This window comes from Prionailurus bengalensis, chromosome F2, assembly GCF_016509475.1.
Source record: "Prionailurus bengalensis isolate Pbe53 chromosome F2, Fcat_Pben_1.1_paternal_pri, whole genome shotgun sequence".
In the NCBI taxonomy this organism is placed as follows: domain Eukaryota; kingdom Metazoa; phylum Chordata; class Mammalia; order Carnivora; family Felidae; genus Prionailurus; species Prionailurus bengalensis.
In genome coordinates this window covers 34,207,245-34,230,338 of record NC_057353.1, presented here as the reverse complement: position 1 = coordinate 34,230,338, position 23,094 = coordinate 34,207,245, and the positions used below count along the sequence as shown (strand labels likewise).

At 37.0% G+C, this 23,094-nt stretch overlaps 1 protein-coding gene across 8 annotated transcripts in view; it reads right to left on the bottom strand.

The window, feature by feature from the left end:
* WWP1 (WW domain containing E3 ubiquitin protein ligase 1) overlaps positions 1-23,094 on the bottom strand; it is a 142,059-nt gene that overhangs the window by 17,884 nt on the left and 101,081 nt on the right. For all 8 annotated transcript variants that reach the window (XM_043601311.1, XM_043601306.1, XM_043601312.1 and 5 more), the window contains 10 exons: positions 21,829-21,883; positions 21,660-21,744; positions 21,402-21,530; positions 18,476-18,551; positions 18,297-18,368; positions 16,308-16,396; positions 12,670-12,829; positions 8,741-8,874; positions 8,512-8,652; positions 4,054-4,174 (listed from right to left, as the gene is read on the bottom strand). In XM_043601311.1, coding sequence (XP_043457246.1) covers positions 4,054-4,174; positions 8,512-8,652; positions 8,741-8,874; positions 12,670-12,829; positions 16,308-16,396; positions 18,297-18,368; positions 18,476-18,551; positions 21,402-21,530; positions 21,660-21,744; positions 21,829-21,883 — 1,062 coding nt within the window. The remainder of the gene's footprint in view (positions 1-4,053; positions 4,175-8,511; positions 8,653-8,740; positions 8,875-12,669; positions 12,830-16,307; positions 16,397-18,296; positions 18,369-18,475; positions 18,552-21,401; positions 21,531-21,659; positions 21,745-21,828; positions 21,884-23,094) is intronic.

Genomic DNA, 23,094 nt, shown 5'->3' with positions numbered 1-23,094 from the left:
GCATCTGACTTTGGCTCAGGTCGTGATCTTGCAGTTTGAGTTTGAACCCCACATCAGGCTCTGGACTGACAGCTCAGAGCCTGGAGCCTGCTATGGATTCTGTGTCTCCCTCTCTCTATGCCCCTCTTCCCAGTCGCACACGGTCTGTCTCTCTCTCAAAAATAAACATTAAAAATTTTTTAAAGGTTGGGGCGCCTGGGTGGCTCAGTCGGTTAAGGATCAGATTCTTGGTTTCAGCTCAGGTCATGATATCACAGCTCTGTGGGTTCAAGCCCCACATCGGGCTCAGTGCTGGCAGCACAGAGCCTGCTTGGGATTCTCCCTCTCCCTCTCTAGCTGCCCTTCCCCCACTCGTGCTGTCTTTCTCAAAACAAACTTAAAAAAATTTTTTTAAATAAAAATAATTTTTTAAAGGTTTATTTATGTTGAAAGAGAGGGAGGGAGAGAGAATCCCAAACAGACTCTGCACTATCAGCACAGACCCCCATACAGGGCTTGATCTCACGAACCATGAGATCATGACCTGAGCTGACATCAGGAGTTGGACACTTAACTCACTGAAACCATGCAGGCGCTCCAAGTCATCTTTAATTTTTCTGAGCAATGTCTTGTGTTTTCAGTACAGAGGTCTTCCATGCCTTTGGTTACATTTATTTTTTTGATGCGTTAGTAAATAAAACTTTAAAATTTCAATTTCTAAGCATTTGTTGCCGGTACATAGAAAATATATACTTGATTTTTTAATTACTGGCCTTCTATCCTACAGTCTTGTTAAATTTGCTGTTATTTCTAGTGGTTTTTTTCTTTGGTAGGTTCTTTAGGAGTTTCTAAGTTGACTATCATATGTTATTATCCATGGATAAAGGCCATTTTACTTCTTTCCAGTCTTTATGCTTTTTGTTTCTACTTTTGCTTTACTGCACTGGCTGGGCCAGTGGGAAATATCTGGTATAGTGGGTAATATAAAGGATGAGAGTTTTGCCCCTGTTCCTAATCTCAATATGAAATATTTAAAATACCACCATTCACAATGATGTCAGGGTTTATCTTATTCATTGATCCTCTTTAACAAACTGAGAAAGTGGCCTTCTATTCCTACTGTGATGAGAGTTTTTGTAAAGAATGATTGTTACATCTTCATAGTTGAAACATTTTAACTTGTAAAGGGGCATGATTATCAATAATCATTATTTTCAATAATGGTATACATGCCCATTATTGTGGTATTATTCATGGTTAAGAGAGATGATGAATGGATGTAAAAGAACAATAAAAATCAAGATAAAGCAAAAATAACAACAAAAAAGATCTATATTTTCTCACAGTTCTGTACCATGAACTAAAGGCAAATCAGTAACACTAAGAGCTTTAGTCCCCTTATATGTAAAAGGAAACTAACATATGGTCAAACTATTTCACAGGGCTATGCATGAGACAACTGTATCTACCAAGGGCTATATGAAAGTATGCGTCTCTTCATACCCTTTCAGATCTACTGTCTTAGTTTCATCTCTGCTCTAATGTTGGACTCTGGCTGTAATATCCCTCTTTCACTAGGTGTGCCTCCAAAGTAGGAGCTTTTTTATTAGTTTTTAAAAAATTTAAATCCAAGTTAGTTAACATATAATATAATAATGATTTCAGGAACAGAATTTAGTGATTCATCACTTACATATAACACCCAGTGCTCATCCCAACAAATGCCGTCCTTAATGCGCATCGCCTATTTAGCCCATCCCCCCGACCCAACACCCCACCAGCAATCCTCAATTTGTTCTCTGTATTTAAGAGTCTCTTATGGTTTGTTTCCCTTTCTGTTTTTATCTTATTTTTGCTTCCCTTCTCCTATGTTCATCTGTTTTGCTTCTTAAATTCCACATGAGTGAAGAAATCATATGATATTTGTCTTTCTCTGACTTATTTTGCTTAGCATAATACACTCTAGTTCCATCCATGTTGTTGCAAATGGCAAGATTTCATTCTTTTTCATCGCCAAGTAATATTCCATTGTATAGATATACCAAATCTTATTTATCCATTCATCAGTTGATGGACATTTGAGCTTTTTCCATACTTTGGCTATTGTCAGCAGTGCTGCTATGAACATTGGGGTGTATATGCCCTTTTGAATCAGCACTCCTGTATCCTTTGGATAAATACCTAGTAGTGCAATTGCTGAGTCGTGGGGTAGCTCTATTTTTAATTTTTTGAGAAACCTCCATCCTGTTTTCCAGAGTGGCTGCACCAGTTTGCATTCCCACCAGCGGTACAAAAGAGTTCCTTCCTCTTTCTCTGCATCCTCACAAACATCTGTTGTTGCCTGGGTTGTTAATTTTAGTCATTCTGACAGGTGTGAGGTGGTATCTCATTGTGGTTTTGATTTGTATTTTCCTGATGATGAGTGATGTTGAGCATCTTTTCACATGTCTGTTAGCCATCTGGATGTCTTCTTTGGAAAAGTGTTAAAATAGGAGCTCTTAATGGTATAGAATACTTTAGGTGTATACATTTTGAAGACACAAAATTATTTAATTTTCTTCAGATTCTTAATGAAGTGTGTGATTTAAAAAAAAGATTAAATACTGATATCTTCCATTCTATTCTTCTGATGTGTTTCTGCTAATCTGTGTAGTCAAGCTATTAAGAAAGAGATGTTAGCCAGATTTATAGAGTCTGCATGTCATCCAGGCTCAAAGTCCTTATTTTCATATACTTGTCAGTTACCAGAAGGCAAATTTCTATAAGGGAATATTACTGTATATAAAATCATCATGCTAACTTTTTATATGCACATTTGATTATGGTGTCTTAACAGAGGAACCAAAGATGGCTAAAGTTAAAACACTATACCCAAAGGAGGCAGAGAAGAAATACCAAGGACTTTCCCTACAGCCCTGCCTTGTGTTCTAATCTATATGGGGAAAGAAGACTTCAAGAATTCACCATAACTAATCATTAGAGAAATATAAATCGCAACCACAATGGGATATCACCTTATACCCATTACTATAATAAAACAGAAAATACCAAGTGTGGGCAAAGATGTGAAGAAACTGGAACCTGTGCACACTTTTGGTGGGAATGTAAAATGGTACAGCCACTACAGAAGTGTGGTAGTTCCTCAAATAATTAAACATAGATTTACTATATGATTCACCAATACCACTCCTGAGTATACATCTAAAAGAACTGAAAACAGACTCTCTAAGAGATATCTATAGATCCATGTTCATGGCAGTTTTATTTACGGTAAACCAAAAGGTAGTAGCAACCCAAATATCCATTGACTGATGAATAAACAAAATGTATAGATATATACATACAATGGAATACTATTCAGCCTTAAAAAGGGAAGGAATTCTTACACATGCTACAATATGAATCAACTATGAGGAACATTATGTTAAGTAAATAAGCCAGTCATAGTAAGACAAATACTGCATTATTTCACTTACAGGAGACACCAAGAGTAGTTAAACTCATAGAAAGTAGAATGGCGGGGCCAAGGAGGAGAAATGGGGACCTGTATAGAATTTCAGGTTTGCAAAATGAAAAAGTGCTGGAGATTGGTTGCACAATAATGGGAATATACTTAACATTACTGAACTGTACAATTAAAAATATTCAAAATGGTAAATTTTGTCGTGTGTACTTTCCCACATCCCTCCAAAAAAAGAAGTTCTGATATACTTCTAATAAGTCTGAATACAGTTAAGACCACTAAGAACTCATGACTTAAAAAACTGATCTTTGGGGCAACTCACTACAAACCCAGGATTTTATTAAGTTCCCCAAGTTATTAACAAGGTTGAACTCATTCTTCAGGATAGGGGGCACTGATTAATGACTTTGTGCCCATGACATCATCATGGTTTAGAGAACTTAAGACCATCACCCCATGCTGGGATTTTAATACATCCTGAACACTGAGATGGATAAGAGAACTCAAGATTGTGCCACATCATTTAAAAATGTGTGGACATCCTGTAGAAGCGCAAAAACAGTCCCTCCTCCCATTAACATTTTCTAAACAGCATAATAAAAAAGCCTAACCTCCAATTCTTTTTCATCAAAGTACTGGAGCCACTGAAGAGGAACAACTTCATTAAAACCATCAAGGAAAGCTTTGGTCTGTTCTTGCACTCCTCGAGAAAAACGCCACTCTGTCATTAAACTGAAAATAAAAACAATATTTAAAAATAGTTAATCTGCATGTGAGGTAAAAGCTTAGAAACACCAACTACTTCTAAAATTCTGTCTCTTTTTCCAAATATACCATACATATGTAACATATACATGTTTGTGTGTTTATGTATATAACATGTTTCTCCATGAGGAAATCAGTTCTAGCACATCTGTGGCTAGAAAGGATGCTTTTCAAAATAGGAAGTTCTTTATTTGTCAGTAAGACAGCCACAGTTCAACACTTACTATTTCCTGTTCATGTGTAACAAATAATTCCAGATATTGTCTAACTGACACAGTAAGGGAAAGGCTACAGTCATTCAACAGGTTCTCCTCCCAGCAAACCATTTGCTAAGGGAGACTTGAGAACTCTGACTCAGCCTTGCACAGCGGGGAAAGCGGGGAAAGAAAGTCTCGGTAACAGTCTGTCTGCAGGCGATATGCTTAAATGCGGTATGGTCCCTCTGTCTGAGAAGGCTTAAAGCTGGGGAACTGGTTCTTTACATGTTAATTCATTAGAGAGAACACAAAGATTTCCTAAAAGAATAGAAAAGATGAGAAGAAACATTCCGAGGAGACATATAATACAGACGTACAGGAGGGAAGTGTAATAAAAAGAAGTAAGGAAGAGAATCTGTATAGTGACGCAGAATCTATACAAGGGGCCCTGACAGTAGGTGGGTCTGGAGGTCCCTGTGGAAGCAGCACAGACTACTGATGAGGAGAAGACACCAGAAACAGCAGACAAAGGGAAAGGCGATTATCCACATTCCTCCCCTTCCAAACGCCTCTTCCCGTGTCCCAAAGGAAGCTGATTTTATTCTCTGCTGAGGCAAACTTTTCATCATTGCTGCCTCTACAATTTTCTTCATCAATAACTCACCTTCTTTTGCCCAAGCCCTCAACTCTACCTTCCTACCCCACTTCCCATTTGCCCACATGGATGCTCAGACCATTATTTTCCAAAACCCTCCCTTCAACCCAGTGTTTGCTTTTAACTACTGTCTTTGCTCTTTACCACCACTCCTATTAGAAGAGTACTCTATCCTGTCTCCACTTCTCAGCTCTATTCATCCAAATTTTAAACCACTGTAATGGTCTGGGTTTTCAAGATTTCACGCTGGGGGATAAACAAATCTCTTCACATTTGTCACCAAAGAAGTCTCAATTGCCAAGCCCAATGCCCTCTTCAAAATTACTCCTGCCGCATGAACTTCCTGTAACACTGGGTGTTAGCATTCCTAACCCTCAGAGAGTTCTCTGATCTGACAATACCACCACTCCTTAACTGACTTAGCTACTTTGTTCCTTTCATTGGTTTCACTGGTCCATAAATGTTGGCATCACTGAGCTCTCTGCCTTTTCTTTTCTAGCTCTTTACTACTTAAAGATAATTAACATGTTCAACTGTTAACCAATTCAGAAACCTCAAATATTTCATTTACTAGTATTTCCCCCACTACATGTAATTCAATCATTGAATCTGAACTATTCTATTCCTATAATATCCTCAAAAATCCATTCCCTCATTTTTACCTCACCTGTTTCAGGTAGGTCTACAATACCAACTACCAGAAGTTTGAAAGAGCCTTTTAACTATGTTCAGATCTCTAACTACTCCCCCCCGCCCTTCCATCCATCCCTCCCAATTCATCCTCCACAAAGATGCTAGGATTAGCCTTCCAGAAATAATTCTGATCATTTCATCTTAGTTTTCGTTTGTTTTTGATGACTCTCCTATTAGAGCAAAAATCCAGGTTTCTTAGACATAAAAGTTTCCCTAGACTAATGCAAATCTGGCTACCATTCAAGGCTCCTAGCTAGCCACTATATCTCCTCTGTGGCTGTAGATTCTTGGGATAAACTAATCCCTTTAATACCTCAATTCCTCTGCTTTTGCTATTTCCCTCCCTCCAAAAAGCACTCCATCTTTTCAGACCTAACATGCAATGCCGTGGGAAAAACTTTCCTGAGTCCTAGCAGAATCAATCCCACTTTGGATTCTGACAGCATTTCATACATCTCTCTACCATTCATTTACTCAGAGATTAACTGCGGTACACTAAAACCAAAATATCACAATTAAAAAAGAATAGTATTCTTACATAATTTTAAAGAGCAAGATTAAAAAAAAAACAAGATTAAAGTCTGTTATTGTTTCAGAAACTGAAACAATTAAGCAAAAATTGTTATATTCAAGATTAGATATCAACTCTTATATAACAGGTATTACATGGGCAACTCTTTAAAAACCAGTTATCACCTTAACACAAAATATAAAATATAAAGTAGCAAACTAAATATGGCCTTTATATGATGAAATTTTATTTAATCTGCTTTTGATATTTGAAAACATTGACAGCATTTTAAAAATGCTTCGGATGTGCTATTTAATAGCTATGGTTGGTTTCTGTGGAAAGCTTATGGCTTGAATACAAAAAGCCCAGCGCCTTATGGAACTATCTTTGGAAACATACTGTTTTCAAAATGGAAAAAACAATTTAGCTATTTACAATACGAGTAATAAATGCTCACTATATGACAAAGAAGCAAAACAAAAATACCTCAGAGAATATAAAGATACATAAAGAAGAAAATCAGTTATTAAACTGGTTTTCTCCTCTCAGAGAAAACTAATTAAGCAGAAAAATAGGAAGAGGCCTAGAATGCCACACTGGAATAGCTGCATTAACTTAATAGGCAAAGAGACATTAAGGATGTGAAATTGAAAGGCCATAGCAATTTTATGGGTTAAAAAGGGAAGAAAGGATTGTTAGCTATGTCCTTTTGCAAAAGCAATACATCAATTAAACAGTCTTTGACGAAATTACCTCACTTTAGAAATCTATGCCACAAAGACAAAAGCAGCAGATACACACAGCTTTACTTAAGGAAGTTTTCTTTGCCTGTTTGTAGTGCCCCAAACTGGACACAATCTGAATGACACTTACTAGCAGAAAGGACTACTATAGAATGGGTATACCATAATTTATCTATTAGAAAATGTGTTAGGTCTATCTCTACTGACCTAGAGGATGGAAAAAGCAAGCTAGAGAGTATGATACGATCCCATTTTTGAAACAAATATCAAGAACATAAAGTCTGAGACGATGATGGCACCAAGAATCCAAGGGTAGTACCATTAATAGAGATAACAAGGCCAAGTAAGGCAATAGGAAAAATAACAGAAAGAAATTTGATTTTAACTTGATTTAGTAGTTGAGGAGTTGACAAACTATGGCCCATGGGCCCAATCCAGCCCATCACCTGTTTTCTGTACAGCATGTAAGCTAAGAATAGTCTTTACTTTTTAAAAATGATTGAGAAAATATTCAAAGATTATCTGACTTGAAAATTATATGAAATCAAATTTCAGAGTCCACAGTAATTTTGTTGGAAACATAGATAGCAACACGTATCTGTTCATATTTTATCTATGTGCTTTTGTGCTGCAACAGCAGAGTGGAATAGTTCCAAGAGAGATTGTATGCGACTCACAAGCCTAAAATATTATCTGGTTCTTTCATGGAAAAGTATGGATCTACCTGGAAATTATTTCTAAAGTTCAGATATTACTTTATTAGAAAACTGAAGCCATGGTGCCAGTCTATTTAGAGAAGCAGGTTGAATAAAGAACCTTGGAAAAATATCCACATTTAGGAAAAGGAGTTTTAGATAACCATCGTTAAAGAGAAATTAAAGAAAATCCATGAGGTGCAGATCACGGGATTCAAAGGAACAGTTTCAAAACAGAGGCTGTGGTGGGCACTGTGAAAAAAGTTAAAGAGGAAACGTGAGATGGAAGAGGAATCGAGCATTAGATTACTGGTCACGGCTTGGGCTACAGGCTGGGCTTTGCTACTACCGTTATAACAGAGCACCCTAGGTTCTTCATCTAGAAATAATGAAACTGCACAGTCTTTGCAAAGTCCTTTTTAGCACCAATGTTCTATAATTTTTGATCTGGACAAAGATGGGAATGCATATAGCAAGCGGGAGTGGGAAACTGAAGGTCACTATTCTCATTTCTAGAACACTGATTGGTACTGTTGAGAAGAACTTAAATAAATGTTAAGCCATGAGAGGCAAGGGAAGTTATTTTAGTACATTTGAATTTTTTAGTCCTGTGAGAGCATGTTTATAAACTGAGATGAAGATTGAGTAGAGAGCAAATGACAGAAAAGGATACGTGAAAGGGGGAATGAATGTGGAACAGCTTCCCAGAGGAGTGAACGTGGAATCAAATGAAGGGTACAGACAGAGTTGTTAGTTCTGACATGCTTTAGAAGTTCTAGAAATTAAGGCCAACCAAGTATATCACCTTACCCAATATATTCATCTTTGTTCTCCTCAGTCACGAGGATATTGGAACCTCCCAACTTCAGGTCATGTGAAGTAACCTTTCCCAAAATTTCCATGTCAACAGAAAAGTACATTTCTAAGCCACATTCTTCAATGTTGTTGTCTCTGGGTGATAAAAACATATATGGACTAATTAACCAGATATCTAAATTGTCTTCAAGAAAATGCCTTACTGAAAGACAAATCTTCAAACCTTATCCAGATAAGGGAGTTATAAAATTCAGTATCAATAGACTCCAAATCCTTAATAGTCAGTTTTTTGCTTAGCATACGCTTGTAGAATGGTAAAGAGAAACCAGTATCAATAAACTTCCCATGAAAAAGTGCCTGCCAAGAAAAACAAAAAATTTTACTTAAAAATTTATAAAACAGTAATTTTCTTATTCAAAGCACACAATAACAGAGAAATCATGAGATTTCTCAGGCCATGAGATTTTCACAGGCCAAAATAAGCACTTAAATAAGTAACCAGTGTAAATCATGAAAACCAATTATATAAAATGCTAAGTATGAAAAACAAACGACAGAGTTAAATAACAAACACTTAACTATATCATGTCCTATTGATAACTATAAGGAAAATAAAAGAACAGTACCAAAACCCCCACTCTTTCCAGTGTTTTATAAATTAAATTAACCTAATTGGATGCAGAAATACAGAAGGAGCCTCAGCACTCCCTTGCACGCACCTGGCAAGACCTCTTCTTCACGCCTCTTCTGACCACAGTTGCCTAAGAGATTTCCAGGACTAACAGCATTTGCTTTCACACCTGCTCACAACAGCCAAAGCAGGAAGCGCCAGATCCCCTCAGCACCCCAATTCTCGCCACCAACTGCCCATCCATCTAAAAATCTAATTCCATTTCTCACACCTCCCCTAACTCCCAAAACCATCTCTATGCTCTACCCTGTGAGGCTCGTGATCCATCAGCAAAATCACTCATATACTCAAATCATTCTTTGAAGATCCTTTAGCATCTTGCTTAACAAAAATCTAGTGTTTTTCTGAGGACTCCGCTTCTACGTCCTCCCAAAGGGGTGCTGTTTCTCTCCCATCCCCATGTCACCAGGCCTGGAAGTAAGGCATACGTTGCTCTTCATTACTATTTCCTCCTCCCTAAATCTGCCTGTCTTTAAGCTCATGCCTTCACACTGTCATTGGTGGCTAACCACCCCACCCCTGTCCGCATTTCACTGCTATCATCCCTAGATCTCTGGGTTTCTCCTTGTTACTCCATCAATGCTGTGTTCTTCTGTGCTACTGTCATAAATAATTTTGGACAGTCTAACATCTATAATGATGATTCTCTTACTTTCCTGACTTTTTAGTCCTTTCAGTGATCTTAGTTTTTCATTTAGCTAAACGTTCTTGACATCATATCATACCTTAGATACTGTTATTAGCAACCACTGTATTTCTTCACAAACTCAATTTCAACCACCACCTAATTTGCCAGCTCACTGCCTTTTGCAGTGATACCTGCAACTTTTGACCCCACTGGGATCTAAAAAATACATAGAAACTTATCACTGTTTCTCAGCTTCTCAAAAAAGTTATTTCTCCCCTTATTCAACTTTGATTCCACCATCAGTCATTAAAATCACTCCCTCGTATACCTCCAAACCCAGCTTCCCTTCAATGAATTTCTGGCAAAATATAAAACCCTGCTAAACACAATTCTTAACCTACTCCCTGCCTGTGTCTGGGCGCTGAAACATGCTAGAAATGCATATACAACCATGGTGACTGGTTCATGACCAACAACCTCGAGTGGGAGCTTAGTGCTACCTGGTAATCCTAATGCCCCACTACATTCACTCTCCCAGATGACTACTTCATTCCTCAAATACTTTTTTCCCCACTCCCACTGAGCCTATGATTTTGCTGTCTATTTCAGTGAGGGAAAAGAAGCCATCAGAAGAGAATTTTTATGTGTTCCATCAGATCTGCTCACTATAAGCAACTGAATCTATTTACTGTATTAAGTCATCTATTACTCCTATGTGGACTACACAGATCTCTTCATCTCTCCTACTCAAGGTCATTGCTCCCATAGTCCCTATCTCTGTGACCTCACCAAATTCTTTCCTCTAACTTGGCCATCATCATCTGCAGATAAATGGTTTATTCCCCACCCATTCCTTATTTATTTCTAGACACTGCCCAATTTCCCTAAAAGGAAGCAAACTTCCTTAAAAGGTTTATATTTGTTGTCTCCATTTCCTCTTCCATTCTCTCTGGATTTCACCCCCACCAACCATTCCTCTGTACTGCTCCCGGAATGCCTTTCCCCTGGCCAAATCAAATGGTTGCTTCCCATACCTCATCTTGCTCAGCCTACCAGAACCAACATAGCTGATCATCTTCCCTCATCTTCTAGCAAGGTTCTTATTTGAGTCTCCTACCTCCTCCACGGCCTCGGCTCTTTTGCTGGTTCCTTCTCATCTCCTTGACCTGCAATGTCCTTGACCTTCTTCTCTGTCCACACTTATTCCTTAAAAGATCACAAAGCCCTATCTATCTAGATACCCTCTCATCACCAGACTTCTATATCCACCTACTCTACATCTCCATTTGGATCTATAGGTATCTAAAACTTAACAAATCAAATCCAGTTTCTTGATTTTTCCCAATCCCCCAAATTTGCTCTTGCCACAGCTGTGCCACCTTAGGAGACAGCCACTGCAACCAGACACATTTTGACGCCATACTTGACTCTCTCACACTATGCATCTAAGCTGTCTGAAAACCCTATTAACTCTAACTACAGAATATATCCCCGAATCCAAACCACTTCTCACGATGATCTCAACTGCTACACCACTTAAGTCCAAAGCCACTATCATCTCTCACGTGGATTGTCATAAATGGTCTCTCTGCTTCTACTGTTGCTCTCCTCTGCACGCAATTATAGTCTCTTTCCTACACAGCAGCAAGATAAATTTCATAAAAGCTAAGTCAGATCATGTTATTTTGATCATGTTATTTCCTGCTCACAACCCTTAAGTGAATTTCCTAGAGGTCCCACACAGTACCTTTGAACCCCATCTCCCACCACATTCTCTCTCATATACTCTGCTCCAGGCATGCCATTTCCCAATCAAAAATGTAACTACACTTTGGAGACTTTTTCTTGCTCTTCCTTATGTCTAGAATGTTATTCTCCAAGATATATGCATCATTCAATTCTTTGCTTTCACTTTTATGTTCATGTGTGACACCTCAGAGAGGCCACTTCTTTTTTTTTTTTTTTTTTTTTTTTTTTTAATTTTTTTTTTTCAACGTTTATTTATTTTTGGGACAGAGAGAGACAGAGCATGAACGGGCGAGGGGCAGAGAGAGAGGGAGACACAGAATCGGAAACAGGCTCCAGGCTCCGAGCCATCAGCCCAGAGCCTGACGCGGGGCTCGAACTCACGGACCGCGAGATCGTGACCTGGCTGAAGTCGGACGCTTAACCGACTGCGCCACCCAGGCGCCCCAGAGAGGCCACTTCTAATCGAGCCGTATAAAAAAGCAACACTCCTTGTTCCTCGGCACATACTTATGTGTTATTCTGTATTTGTTATGTGTTAACCCTTCTAACAGAAGGGTTAGAGAGTGAACGGGGACAATGTCTTTTTATCATGGTTTCACCTCTGTCATACTACCACGCTATAGTAGGTGCTCAATAAATATTTGCTGAGTGAATAAACAGGTAAGAAAGTACAAATACAAACACTTCTGAAAAGACAACAGTTCCACACCACAAGAGCTTCTGTAAAGCTCTGAAAACTCCCAGCACATCAGTCAAGTCCAAATGTTATACAACTCAGATTTTCCTTTTATACAAAAGTAGTCACACTATAATTATGCTTTAATTTATAAAATAAAAGGACTTTTAAAGACCAAAAGGCTACATCAATAATCCTCGTATTCATAATCTTGATTTCATATAGGTACTCAAAAAATAAATTGTATTTTGGTATTCTCCTTTCTAGGCAGACTTCCTTGGTAACAAAGTTTGGGAATATATATAAGGGATAATGCGGATCATTTTTTAGTCTTCTCTACAATGCTTCTGAGATAAACAAGTTTAAGTAAATAAATGAATAAATAAATAATGGAAAATCAGGACTCACCATAGCAATAAAGCGGCCAATAAAACAGAAGTACGAAAGATGGTCTGGATTAATGGTTGATGCTGGATTTATTTGTAGACAATAGTTGTTCTTGCCAGCATACTCAAATAAGCAATACATGGGGTTCAAAACTTCATGTGAAAGCAAGAAAAACCATTCTCTAAAAGAAAAGATAATTTTTTAGCTTTCATACATACATGAATTTAAAAACAAACCTAAATACACCCATGTACATATCATACCTCTGCTCAACAGCCTGTAGTAACTTGGCTGCCCAATTCCTCAGCCCTCCAGTTAAGTCTTCCTATGATCTGGCCCTCCAGTCAGTTACCTGCAGTTCTTATGATGCCAGACTACAAACTCAGTGCCACTCACAGGTAACATGCTTATTTTTATGCCATACTTTCATCTGGCTATGTCTCCTCAGTGTCAAGCCAGCCTATGTAGGTCCCACTTTTTCTTTCAGCACAACGTAGATCCATCCCATTTAAGCAATTTTTCGAAGCAATTTTCAACATATTTATTTGTATCAATCACTGAGTACTCTGTGGTATTGTGGTAACAACCACAATATTATTCATTTTCCTATACATGACCTGCCCATCCACTAGACTATAAGCTCCTCAAAAGCAAAAGCCACGTCTTTACATACATTTTTGTAACCGACTCATAGGCATTTTAGGATCTATACGCAATAGGCTTTAATAAGTATTTGCTGTTGATACTGACAGACACCGCACTGATGCTAAGGAACAGTTTTTATTGTCAGTGTATTACAAATGAAACAAAAATTTAAAAGATGAAACCTTTAAATGTGATAAGCATTCTCTAACTTTTTACCATCAATTTTGCCTCATGTAGCAAAGTCCAATACATATGAGATCCAAATAGATAAGAGATTAATAATTTACATATCAAAATAAACCCAATTTGCAAGATTCTCTTCAACGGTAATTGCTTCTAAAGCAGGGTTCCAAGCTCAAATGCTTACAGTGATTAGCAAGTGGCTTCCTTCTGTACACAGCCTCCAATTCTCTACCTAGCCCCAATCTCCCATTCTTCACTGTATCCCTAATAAAAGTTATTACCAGTTTTAAGGAAGAATTATTTCTGGGCATATAATCATTGTCCTTAGATGACAGGGGAATGGTGGGCACAGAGTGAAAAAGAGTGTATACTACTCTATAGGACTGAATCAGCTACTCAGATTCAGCCAATTGATGCCACGTGAGAAGCTGCCAACATGGGTCTACGGTTTTTAAAGAGAACCCAGAAATCTTGATTCTTAAGCATAATTGAGTGATTTTCTTTAATGTATCAAATAATTGAAAAAAAAAATTTTTAATCACAGTGGGGGCTATTACTAGGCAGGCTAGATCTGGCCTGGAAGCCTTTTTACAAACACTGTTCTAAAGCTTTAAAAATACAATCTCAGAAACTGTCTGACAGGTAGAGAAGGCAGTCTTTCCCTAAACAAAATCAACTAAGAAATGATAAACACTAAGCCACAAAACTAAATCCAGTCCCAACATAGTAGTTGAACTAAGTGACTTCCCACTGTGACAAGGCTGAGGTAAGACATGTCCCCAGGGAAAAGGGCTGACGGATCTGTGAGAACGTGTTTAGACACAGAAAAACCAGAAATAGAATTTCCAGTTGCGGCAGATCACTTTTAGCAAACTAGAAGCCCAGAGAAAACGGAATACATTTAAAAGAAGAATGTTTATGTATAACATGGTATCTGACCTATATACCCTGACATTAAAAGAAGAAAAAATTCTAATTAATAAGAGGTGGAAGAGTTCACTTTCAACATATCCTTTTCTATACTTTCTAATAAACTAAAGAGATACAAGAGGTTAAAAAAATTATGAGACAACAGATGAGCTAACAGAGCCTAGAGAAGAAAATGAAGAAAACAGTAAAGCCACTAATGAAGAAAAATCACATTAGAAGCAACAAAATGTAGGGCAGTACTGCAAACAGTGACATGAGGATAGGTTTGAGAAATCAAAACAAAATAGAAAAGCACAAAGATAAAAATAATCAGAGAAAAGATGACAGACAGGTAGGACTGACAAAGAAGATTCCACATACCCATGACTGATGTTCCTGAAGAAAAATGGAACAAATGGAACAGAAAAAATATTCAAAGACATAATAGAAGAAAATTTCCCTTAAATTAAGAAAGATCTTAATAGGTTCCTAAGAAAAGATATAAAGCAATCAACAATTAATGAATTAATGAACTTCAAGGAAAAGGACTGTGTGGGCATCCAAAGAAAAAAGTTTCCTCTAAGGTGCTGGCTTTCCACTTCACAGTGCTGTACCATTCGATGCTAGAAGACAGTGAAGCAAGGTCTACAGAGAAGGGGACAAACTAGTGTTGCATAAGACATTTATATCTAGTGACGTTGTTTATATACAAAAGCACAAAAACACATTTTCAAATATGCAAAACTAAAGGAGTATATCACCCTTGTAAACTCTTGAATAAACCAAAACTAATACATGAATCAAAATTAAGAATTTGAGAATAAGAAAATCATACTATGGAGTAACTGGCTAAATGCATTAAAATGTCAAAATATAAAACTACACCCAACCAATGAGGTAAGTATGAGTGCAGACAAGAATAGGAGTATTATAAAGTCAGACATTTTAAAAATAACACATTTCATTTCTAACGTCTACCTTTCTTTTTAATGTCTGAAATTTTCTGAAATTGAGATAAATCAAAATAGATGTAATATGAACATTTAGTTTCCTTTCTGAAAAAGCTTAATAATTCACAGGATGAGAAAATATGCTAACTAACCAAATCTGGTAACTCCACATATATGCTCCCACCTATTTCTGTTTTTGTTCACTGTACTAAAGTTGTGATTTTGTAATTCTGTACAACTATGACATATTGGTTTAAAAGATGTGTTTCTATGAAAAGCAAGTTTAATTCTTTTAAAAGATTTAAGGAAGGTGTGTTCTGCTGAAAAATAAATTGCTTTCAAATTAGGTTTGGGTGAAGCAAACATTTTTTAAGGTTTTCATTAAAAAAATTGAAATTAAAAGGATTTCCCATCATATTGCTTCACATTTTCTGTTAACAATGTATTTCATAAATGTAAAACTATTCTCAAAAGGATCCATACTGGATTAAAACACAAACATAAAACCAACATACACTGTTAGAATAGTAAAAACCTTATGCATGTTGATCTATTAATTATGATATCTGCATACAATATTATGCAGACATTAAATAAGAGTATCAGTGCCATTAAAATAAAGGAGAGTATTATCTCCATATATGATAGGAAAATATGTCGATATAAAATGATAAAATCAAGTTACTGCATTGTTATATTAACAGCTGTTAACAGCTGTTAAAAAAAAAAACACCCAAAAAACAGCATAGGTACTATATCACACATACATACAAATTTATTTCTATGCAGAGAAAATGTAAAGGATAACCAAGACAGGAATAATAATGGTTACCTCTAGAATTGTGCTAATATTTTAATTTTTGTTTCTAAAAATAACTCTGGATTGCTACTGAAAAAATGTATCTTTTCAAGAATACATCCACTACAATGGAGATATATTTATTGCAAAGCAGATATGTGTTTTTATTTTACCTTGCTAGACCACCATAATCAAGTCCTTCTTCTCCTCTAAATATTACATATAATCGTCTCCTCAAGTCATAGGGTTTTAATGCCATAATCTAATTAAAAACAAAAACATGGATATTTTAACACTCATATACAGTGCAAGTTTCTTCCAAAATCATTCAACTTAAATTTCATTTGTATTTCCAGAATTATACATTTCCTTATCTCATACAATGCCTTTAATTAAAGAGATCTATTGATGTGTTCCACAAACCAGTAGAGATGTACCTTACTCTTATGCCTCCTGTGATTCACTTTCTAAAATCTCTTTCCCCTCTTCTAGTATTAAATGGTAGTTCTACTTTGGGTTAGTGGCAAGAGGAAAAGTGACACAGAAAGTTTTTAAGCTTAGAAAATATTCAGTCCCCTGCACTCTCCAAATTTTACCAAAATCTTGTAAAAGCTGACTTACAAATTTTTGTAACTAGCAACATTTGATGAGAAGAGCTTGTTGTAGGTCCTGCTTATACCACGGATTTCATTTATCAGTAGGAAAGGAACTCAGCTAAAGCAAAGAGTTATTTACAGATACCCAATTTTCATAGTCTTTAATGGCTTACATTAGCGATACTAGTAAACAGGCTTTACTTTTGAATAAAAATGAATTATTCCACCACACATATGATAAAACCGAAGCCAAGACTGGCGTGTCTGGGAGATGGCACAGCTTACCAGCAGGACTTCGCTTGGTAGGCAACCATGCACATCAAATTGACCATGATTCTCCCCACACCAGAGGACAGAGCAAAGTAAATCTTCCATGAACTTGGATGTATACTTACTAAAATAAAGCTCAAACAGAGCTTAGAACAAGCTAAGAATTTATTAACTCAAACCAAAAACTTAACTCAAACCAAAAAATTTTTTGATAGTAGCTATATTAAATATCATGCCCAAATTCCAACAGCTAGTAAAATTCAGCTAGGATCTGAATATTGTTGAGTCTGGAATGCTGTTATTCTATTTGGGCTTGTTTATGTAAAAGTCCTTGTGTGCCTGTATACAAAAGGAATTTTAGTTTAGCATTGTAATACTGGGGGGCAGGGTATGAGCATGCTCAAGTGGGGGAGGGGCAGAAAGAAAGGGAGAGGGAGAATCTTAAGCAGGCTCCATACTGGGTGCAGAGCTCCACACAGGGCTGTATCTCACAATCATGAGATCATGACTTGAACAGAAATCAAAAGTCAGGCACTTAACCAACTGAGCTACCCAAGTACCCCTGATTTATCATCTTTAAATATTCTGCAGATGATTCAGGAAAGGTAGACATATTCCATTCGTTCATTCATTCACCAAATGTTTACTGAATACCTGCTAATGTGCAAGGCACTAGCATAACAGCAGTAAATGAAGTAGTTTGTGCTACCATGGAGCTTACATTCTAACAAGGGAGACAAATAAAATGGGTCAGATAAGTGTTACAGAAAAGAATAAAGTCTCATAGGAGAGCAGGTACTGCCATTTTAAACTAGTGTGCTCAGATGAGGTCTCTTTTAGATCATAACCTTTAAACAGAAAGCTACAAGAGATAAGAATAAACATTAAGGTTACTGAAGGAAAACTTGAATGAAAGAGAGTATCTATACTGATTTAATTTTAATTTGGTAGTATTTACCAAGACTTTTTTGAGTTAATAAAGTCTTAGAAAAGTAAATAAATGTCAAAGTGTGTCAACTTGCTCCAGAAGCTGTTTATTTAAAATGGACACAATGATAATAGCTATCTCAAAGGGATGTTGTGAGGATGAATTAAATGGAATGATAAACCTAAGATGCCAGTGTCAAGCATCTGGTAATCACTGTATACATGATGGGGTTTATTATGATTATTATTATAATGCACGCTCAGTGAGTGGCAGTTCATGGTTTAAAATTTCTGAACTGTAACTCCCTTCAGATATATAGAATATAATCTGACAAGCTGTACTATTTATTCTGATAAAATCTTCCTTACCTGTTGGAAGGAATCTTCGAACAATGTCTGCCGGGATACATTGATCTTTACATGACTGGGTAGTGCATTAGACTAAAAACAAAAATAGTATCGTGATATCATGTAAGTTATGGTATTTGTATAGTACAAAGATAAGACTAAATGATTACAAACATAAGATTTATTTACCACTGTAGTACCTGGCACAAATAACGGAAGTGAGCAAGTTTCCACCTAAAGCTGCGTTCATAAGCAATCTGTGGACCACCTTTAGTTCTAAAGGAAAAACAAAACAAAACATGTTAATTCACAATAGAGTTGGATATATAATATTGTGGAGTATACCAGAGTCCTACAAATGACCACAGGAAAGCTATTTGCTGGGAAAGAAGATAAATTTAGTGGGCTAAGAGGCCTGAAAAATGAGGACACACACAAAAGTAAGACTATATATATATATGGGTGGATCTTTTGTAACAAAGTTAAATGAAATATTAAAGTCTGTTACTATTAAAAAAAAACTTTGATAATAACTTAAATCTAAGGAGGATAGAGGCTCTAGACAGAAAAGACAGGGAAGGAAATTCTACCACATCTTAAGCCCAATTCAAACTAAACATTGGTGAGAAAGTATGCAAAGCAAAATCAATTTCTAAGAATGAGTGACATCTAGGTCACACAGCTCAACTGGTAAATGACGGAAGAGACAGAGTGGGTGGCATGTAAGGGACAGGTGTGAGTCACACTGAGAAGGCCTGGGTCTTCTGCCTACTGAGGGAGAGCCTAAGATACATACATAAAGAACTTTCAAGATCTTAGGGAACATTTTGTAATGGATGCAGAATGTTCTCTTGTGTTGTCAGGTTCAAGTGAATTCATTCAACAAATATTTACGTAAGACATACTACTACCTGGCACTCTTCTAGTTGATGAGAGTGTTATGTGTTAACAGGTAATGATAATGTGTTTTTGTGGAGGTTATATTCCAGTGAAGTGGAAAAACAAGAAACAGAATAAATAAGTAAATTATATAGGAAGTGTGTTAGAAGGGGATAAATGTCTTACCACTCCTCCTCAAAAAGAAAAAACAAGAATGGCGCCTGGGTGGCTCAGTCGGTTAAGTGTCTGACTTCGGCTCAGGTCATGATCTCACAGTCTGTGAGTTCAAGCCCCACGTCGGGCTCTGTGCTGACAGCTCAGAGCCTGGAGCCTGCCTCAGGTTCTGTGTCTCCCCCTCTCTCTGCCCCTCCCCCACTCATGCTTTGTCTCTCTCTCAAAAATAAACATTAAAAAAATTTTTTTTAAAGAGAGAGAGGAAAATGCAATGTAAAAGGATACAGAGCGTATAGGGAGATGTTTTAATCCTGAAAAGGGTGAACAGAGTTGGGCTCACAAATCAATATTTGAACAAAAACATGGAGGGCATAAGCCATGTACATATTTGAGGAAAGAGCAGAATAACAGCTAAGACCCAGAAGTAAAAGTCCAGGTGCTTGAGGCAGAGCTACGTGGCCAGTGAAGCTGAAGCAGTGTGAATAAGGAGAGAAAACAGAGATGAAGTTGAAGAGGTAACGGGGATCACATTTTTTAAGGCCTTGGAGGCCATTGTAAGGAATCTGCTTTTCACTGAGATGAAAATCACTGGAAAGTTTTGTGCAAAGGAATGACTTTTTACTACTTGCTGCTCTATGGCGAATAACATTATATGAGGTGTGGATAGAAAGCAGAGAGGCACTGTGCACTCCAGTTGACCAAAGTAGTGGCAGTGGACATGGTAAGACATAACGGGATTCTGGACACACTCTGAAGTTGAGATGGCTAAAAACGTATTGTGTCAAATGTATTATGTCAAATGCTCCTAAATCAAATGAGACAGGACTGCAACCAACCCCTGGATTAACAATTAACAATGTGGAGGTTGCTGGTGCCCTTAACAAGTTCAGGGTCAGTAAAACTCCTTGTAATCTGTTTGAAAGAGTAATTAGAAACAGCAATATAGAGACAACGCTTTCAGGTACTTTTCCTGTAAGGGGCAACAATAAAAATGAATTTTCACGGAATGAATTTGAAAGGTAAAAGTTGTGTTTTTTTAAATTTTATTTTAAAAGGTTTATTTCTTTATTTAGAGAGACAGCGTGTATGCAGTAGAGGCACAGAGAGTGGGGAGGGGGGGCAGGTGGGCAGGGAGGAGAGAGAGAATTATAAGCAGGCTCTGTGCTATCAGTGCAGAGCCCAATGCAGGGGTTGATCCCACAAACCGTGAGATCATGACCTGAGCTGGAATCAAGAGTCTGTTGCTTAACCAACTGAGCACCACCCAGGGACCCCTGTTTATTTGTTTTCAATCTAGGAGAAATCACAGGTGATGAGAATAATTCAGCAGAGGAAGAAAAACTGATGATGGAAGATAGAAAGATGACAATTGCTACAACAATTAAATGGGAAGAGGGGGAAAGATCTAGTGTGCCAGTAAAGGCACTGGCCTTTGATAGAACAATGATAGTTCACCTATAGGATTAAGAGGGAAGACAGATGCTGGTAGGTGGGTAGATACGACAGTAGGAAATTTGAAAAAAACCTTTCATAAAACTATTTTCTTAGTGATGCAAAGATACCACACTTAAGAGTAAGGATGAAGGTGAGCTCTACTTTAAGGTCTTTTTATCTGGAAGATTCAAATTTGTTGATATCTTATTCCTTCACACTGCAGTGGCACGATGTGACTGTTAAATCTGTGCACAGACTACCTCGGTCTGAAACCAGCTCCATTACTTGCCATCTGATTTTGCACAAGTTAGTTATGTCCCCTAAGCCTCAGTTTCTGCACTGAAAAAGGGAAAATAATAGTATCCACCTCAAGGGGCTGTTGGGAAATAAAATGAGCTAGTTTATACAAAGTGCTTAGAACAATCCCCCACATACAATAATCACTAGATAAATATTTGCCATCATTAACACATTATGTACTACAAATTCATTCCGTAGTAACATAAAGCAAAGATGTACGTATACTGAGCTATTACTTGTATAGGTTTTCTTGATTGACAGAGTACAATCTGTTGCTGAAGTTGAGGCTAAATTTTTATGTCATTAAACAACACTTAAGTACTTTAGGTTTTCACTTACACAGATGACTTCCCATTGCGAGGATCTTTGAATGTTGTTGTTCTTGTATTATGATCAACAAAGTACCTAACGCCTTCCCGAGTATACCTGATTTCCCACCCTTCTGGCAGGGGTTCTTCATTCTGTAAGCTAATACATAAAGTTATAATCACAGGGTGAACATTTTCTAGGTACTAAAAACATCTGAATCAAGGTTTACTTGATTATACCTACAGATGCATGTAATATTACTTAAGTAAGGCTGTAGTACACACATACCCTTGAGTTCTTGGATCTTCCCACTGGGTTGTTTTTGTATTATGATTCACAAAGTAAACCCTGTCAGTTGAATCCACTCTTTTTTCTAAAAAATAGAGTGAGCACAGCATTTAATAACTATTTATTACATATATCTTCAGATATTTTTACCAACAACATATCAGCTTACCCCAGCCTGGTGGCAAAGGCCCATATGGGTCATTTTCTGCAGCTAACATTGAAGCCTGATTGGAGAAAGGGTTCGAGGGGGGGAAAAAAAAAAAAAAAAAAAAAGAACAGTACTTTAATATAAAAGCAGAGATAAACCGAATACTTGATAGAACCACATTTTATAATAATTTTCTAAAAAATGATAAAGGAATGTGACTACAGTTATTTCAAGACACAAAGTACATTTAAACATGTCATGAGTTAAGAGGAGTCAATCAGTTGATAAAATTACTAGTTTTTTAAAGATGACTTAGAAATAACTAATACTGACATCAATATTTTAATTTCTTAGCCCTTCCATAATAATCTACAGGAGTGAAATGAGAGAAGAGCATATAGAAAATTGTGTTTAAATGACAACTACTTGTTTAGAAATACAATACTAATCAGTTCTTTTTAAAACAAATGCCTAATTCTGTGCTGACAGCTCAGAGCCTGGAGCCTGCTTCGGATTCTGTGTCTCCCTCTCTCTCTGTCCCTCCCCCACTCGTGCTCTGCCTCTCTCTCTCAAAAATAAACAAACATTAAAAAATTTTTTTCAACAAATGCCTATTAATAAAACCAATATTAAAATCCAGTATCATCTTTATACAAATACTTTTAATATTAGCATCTTTTGTGTATTCATATACAAAACACATTCATGCTTACATACTGTAAGAATGACAAATACAAAAACTATCACCTGAAAAATTATTTCTTAATGATAAAGTATATGATAAAATGATACATATTTTATAACCTTATAACAGATACTGTTAATTTTACCCAGTATCAATTTCCCACTCCTCCCTCCTTGACACCCAAACCACTGTTTTCTTCGAGGCAGAAATGTATCCATCTAATATTCCATTCCCAGCTGGGTTGGTAGAATGACCAATTCTGGCCAGCGAGCTACTGTCAGAAGTCCCTGGTAAGGGCATCCCTTTCCAAGCAAAAAGGCAGGGCTTACTAGATAAAAGTCATCTGCCCTTCTCATTCCCCTTTCCCTTTCTTCTTGCCTACAACAGAGAATGAAGTCCAAAGGGCAACAGCTCTGTATGATAAAGGTGAAGCATGAAGCATGATAAGGATGTACCAAGAACCTGGGTACCAGGTGGCATTACTGAGCCAATGTAGTGTTAGCTCTGGACTTTCACCCCAGACTTGTATATACTTAGATAATTACATCTCAATCTGTTTAAAGGTGTTCTATGCAGGAGAACACATTTCTAATACATCCCTC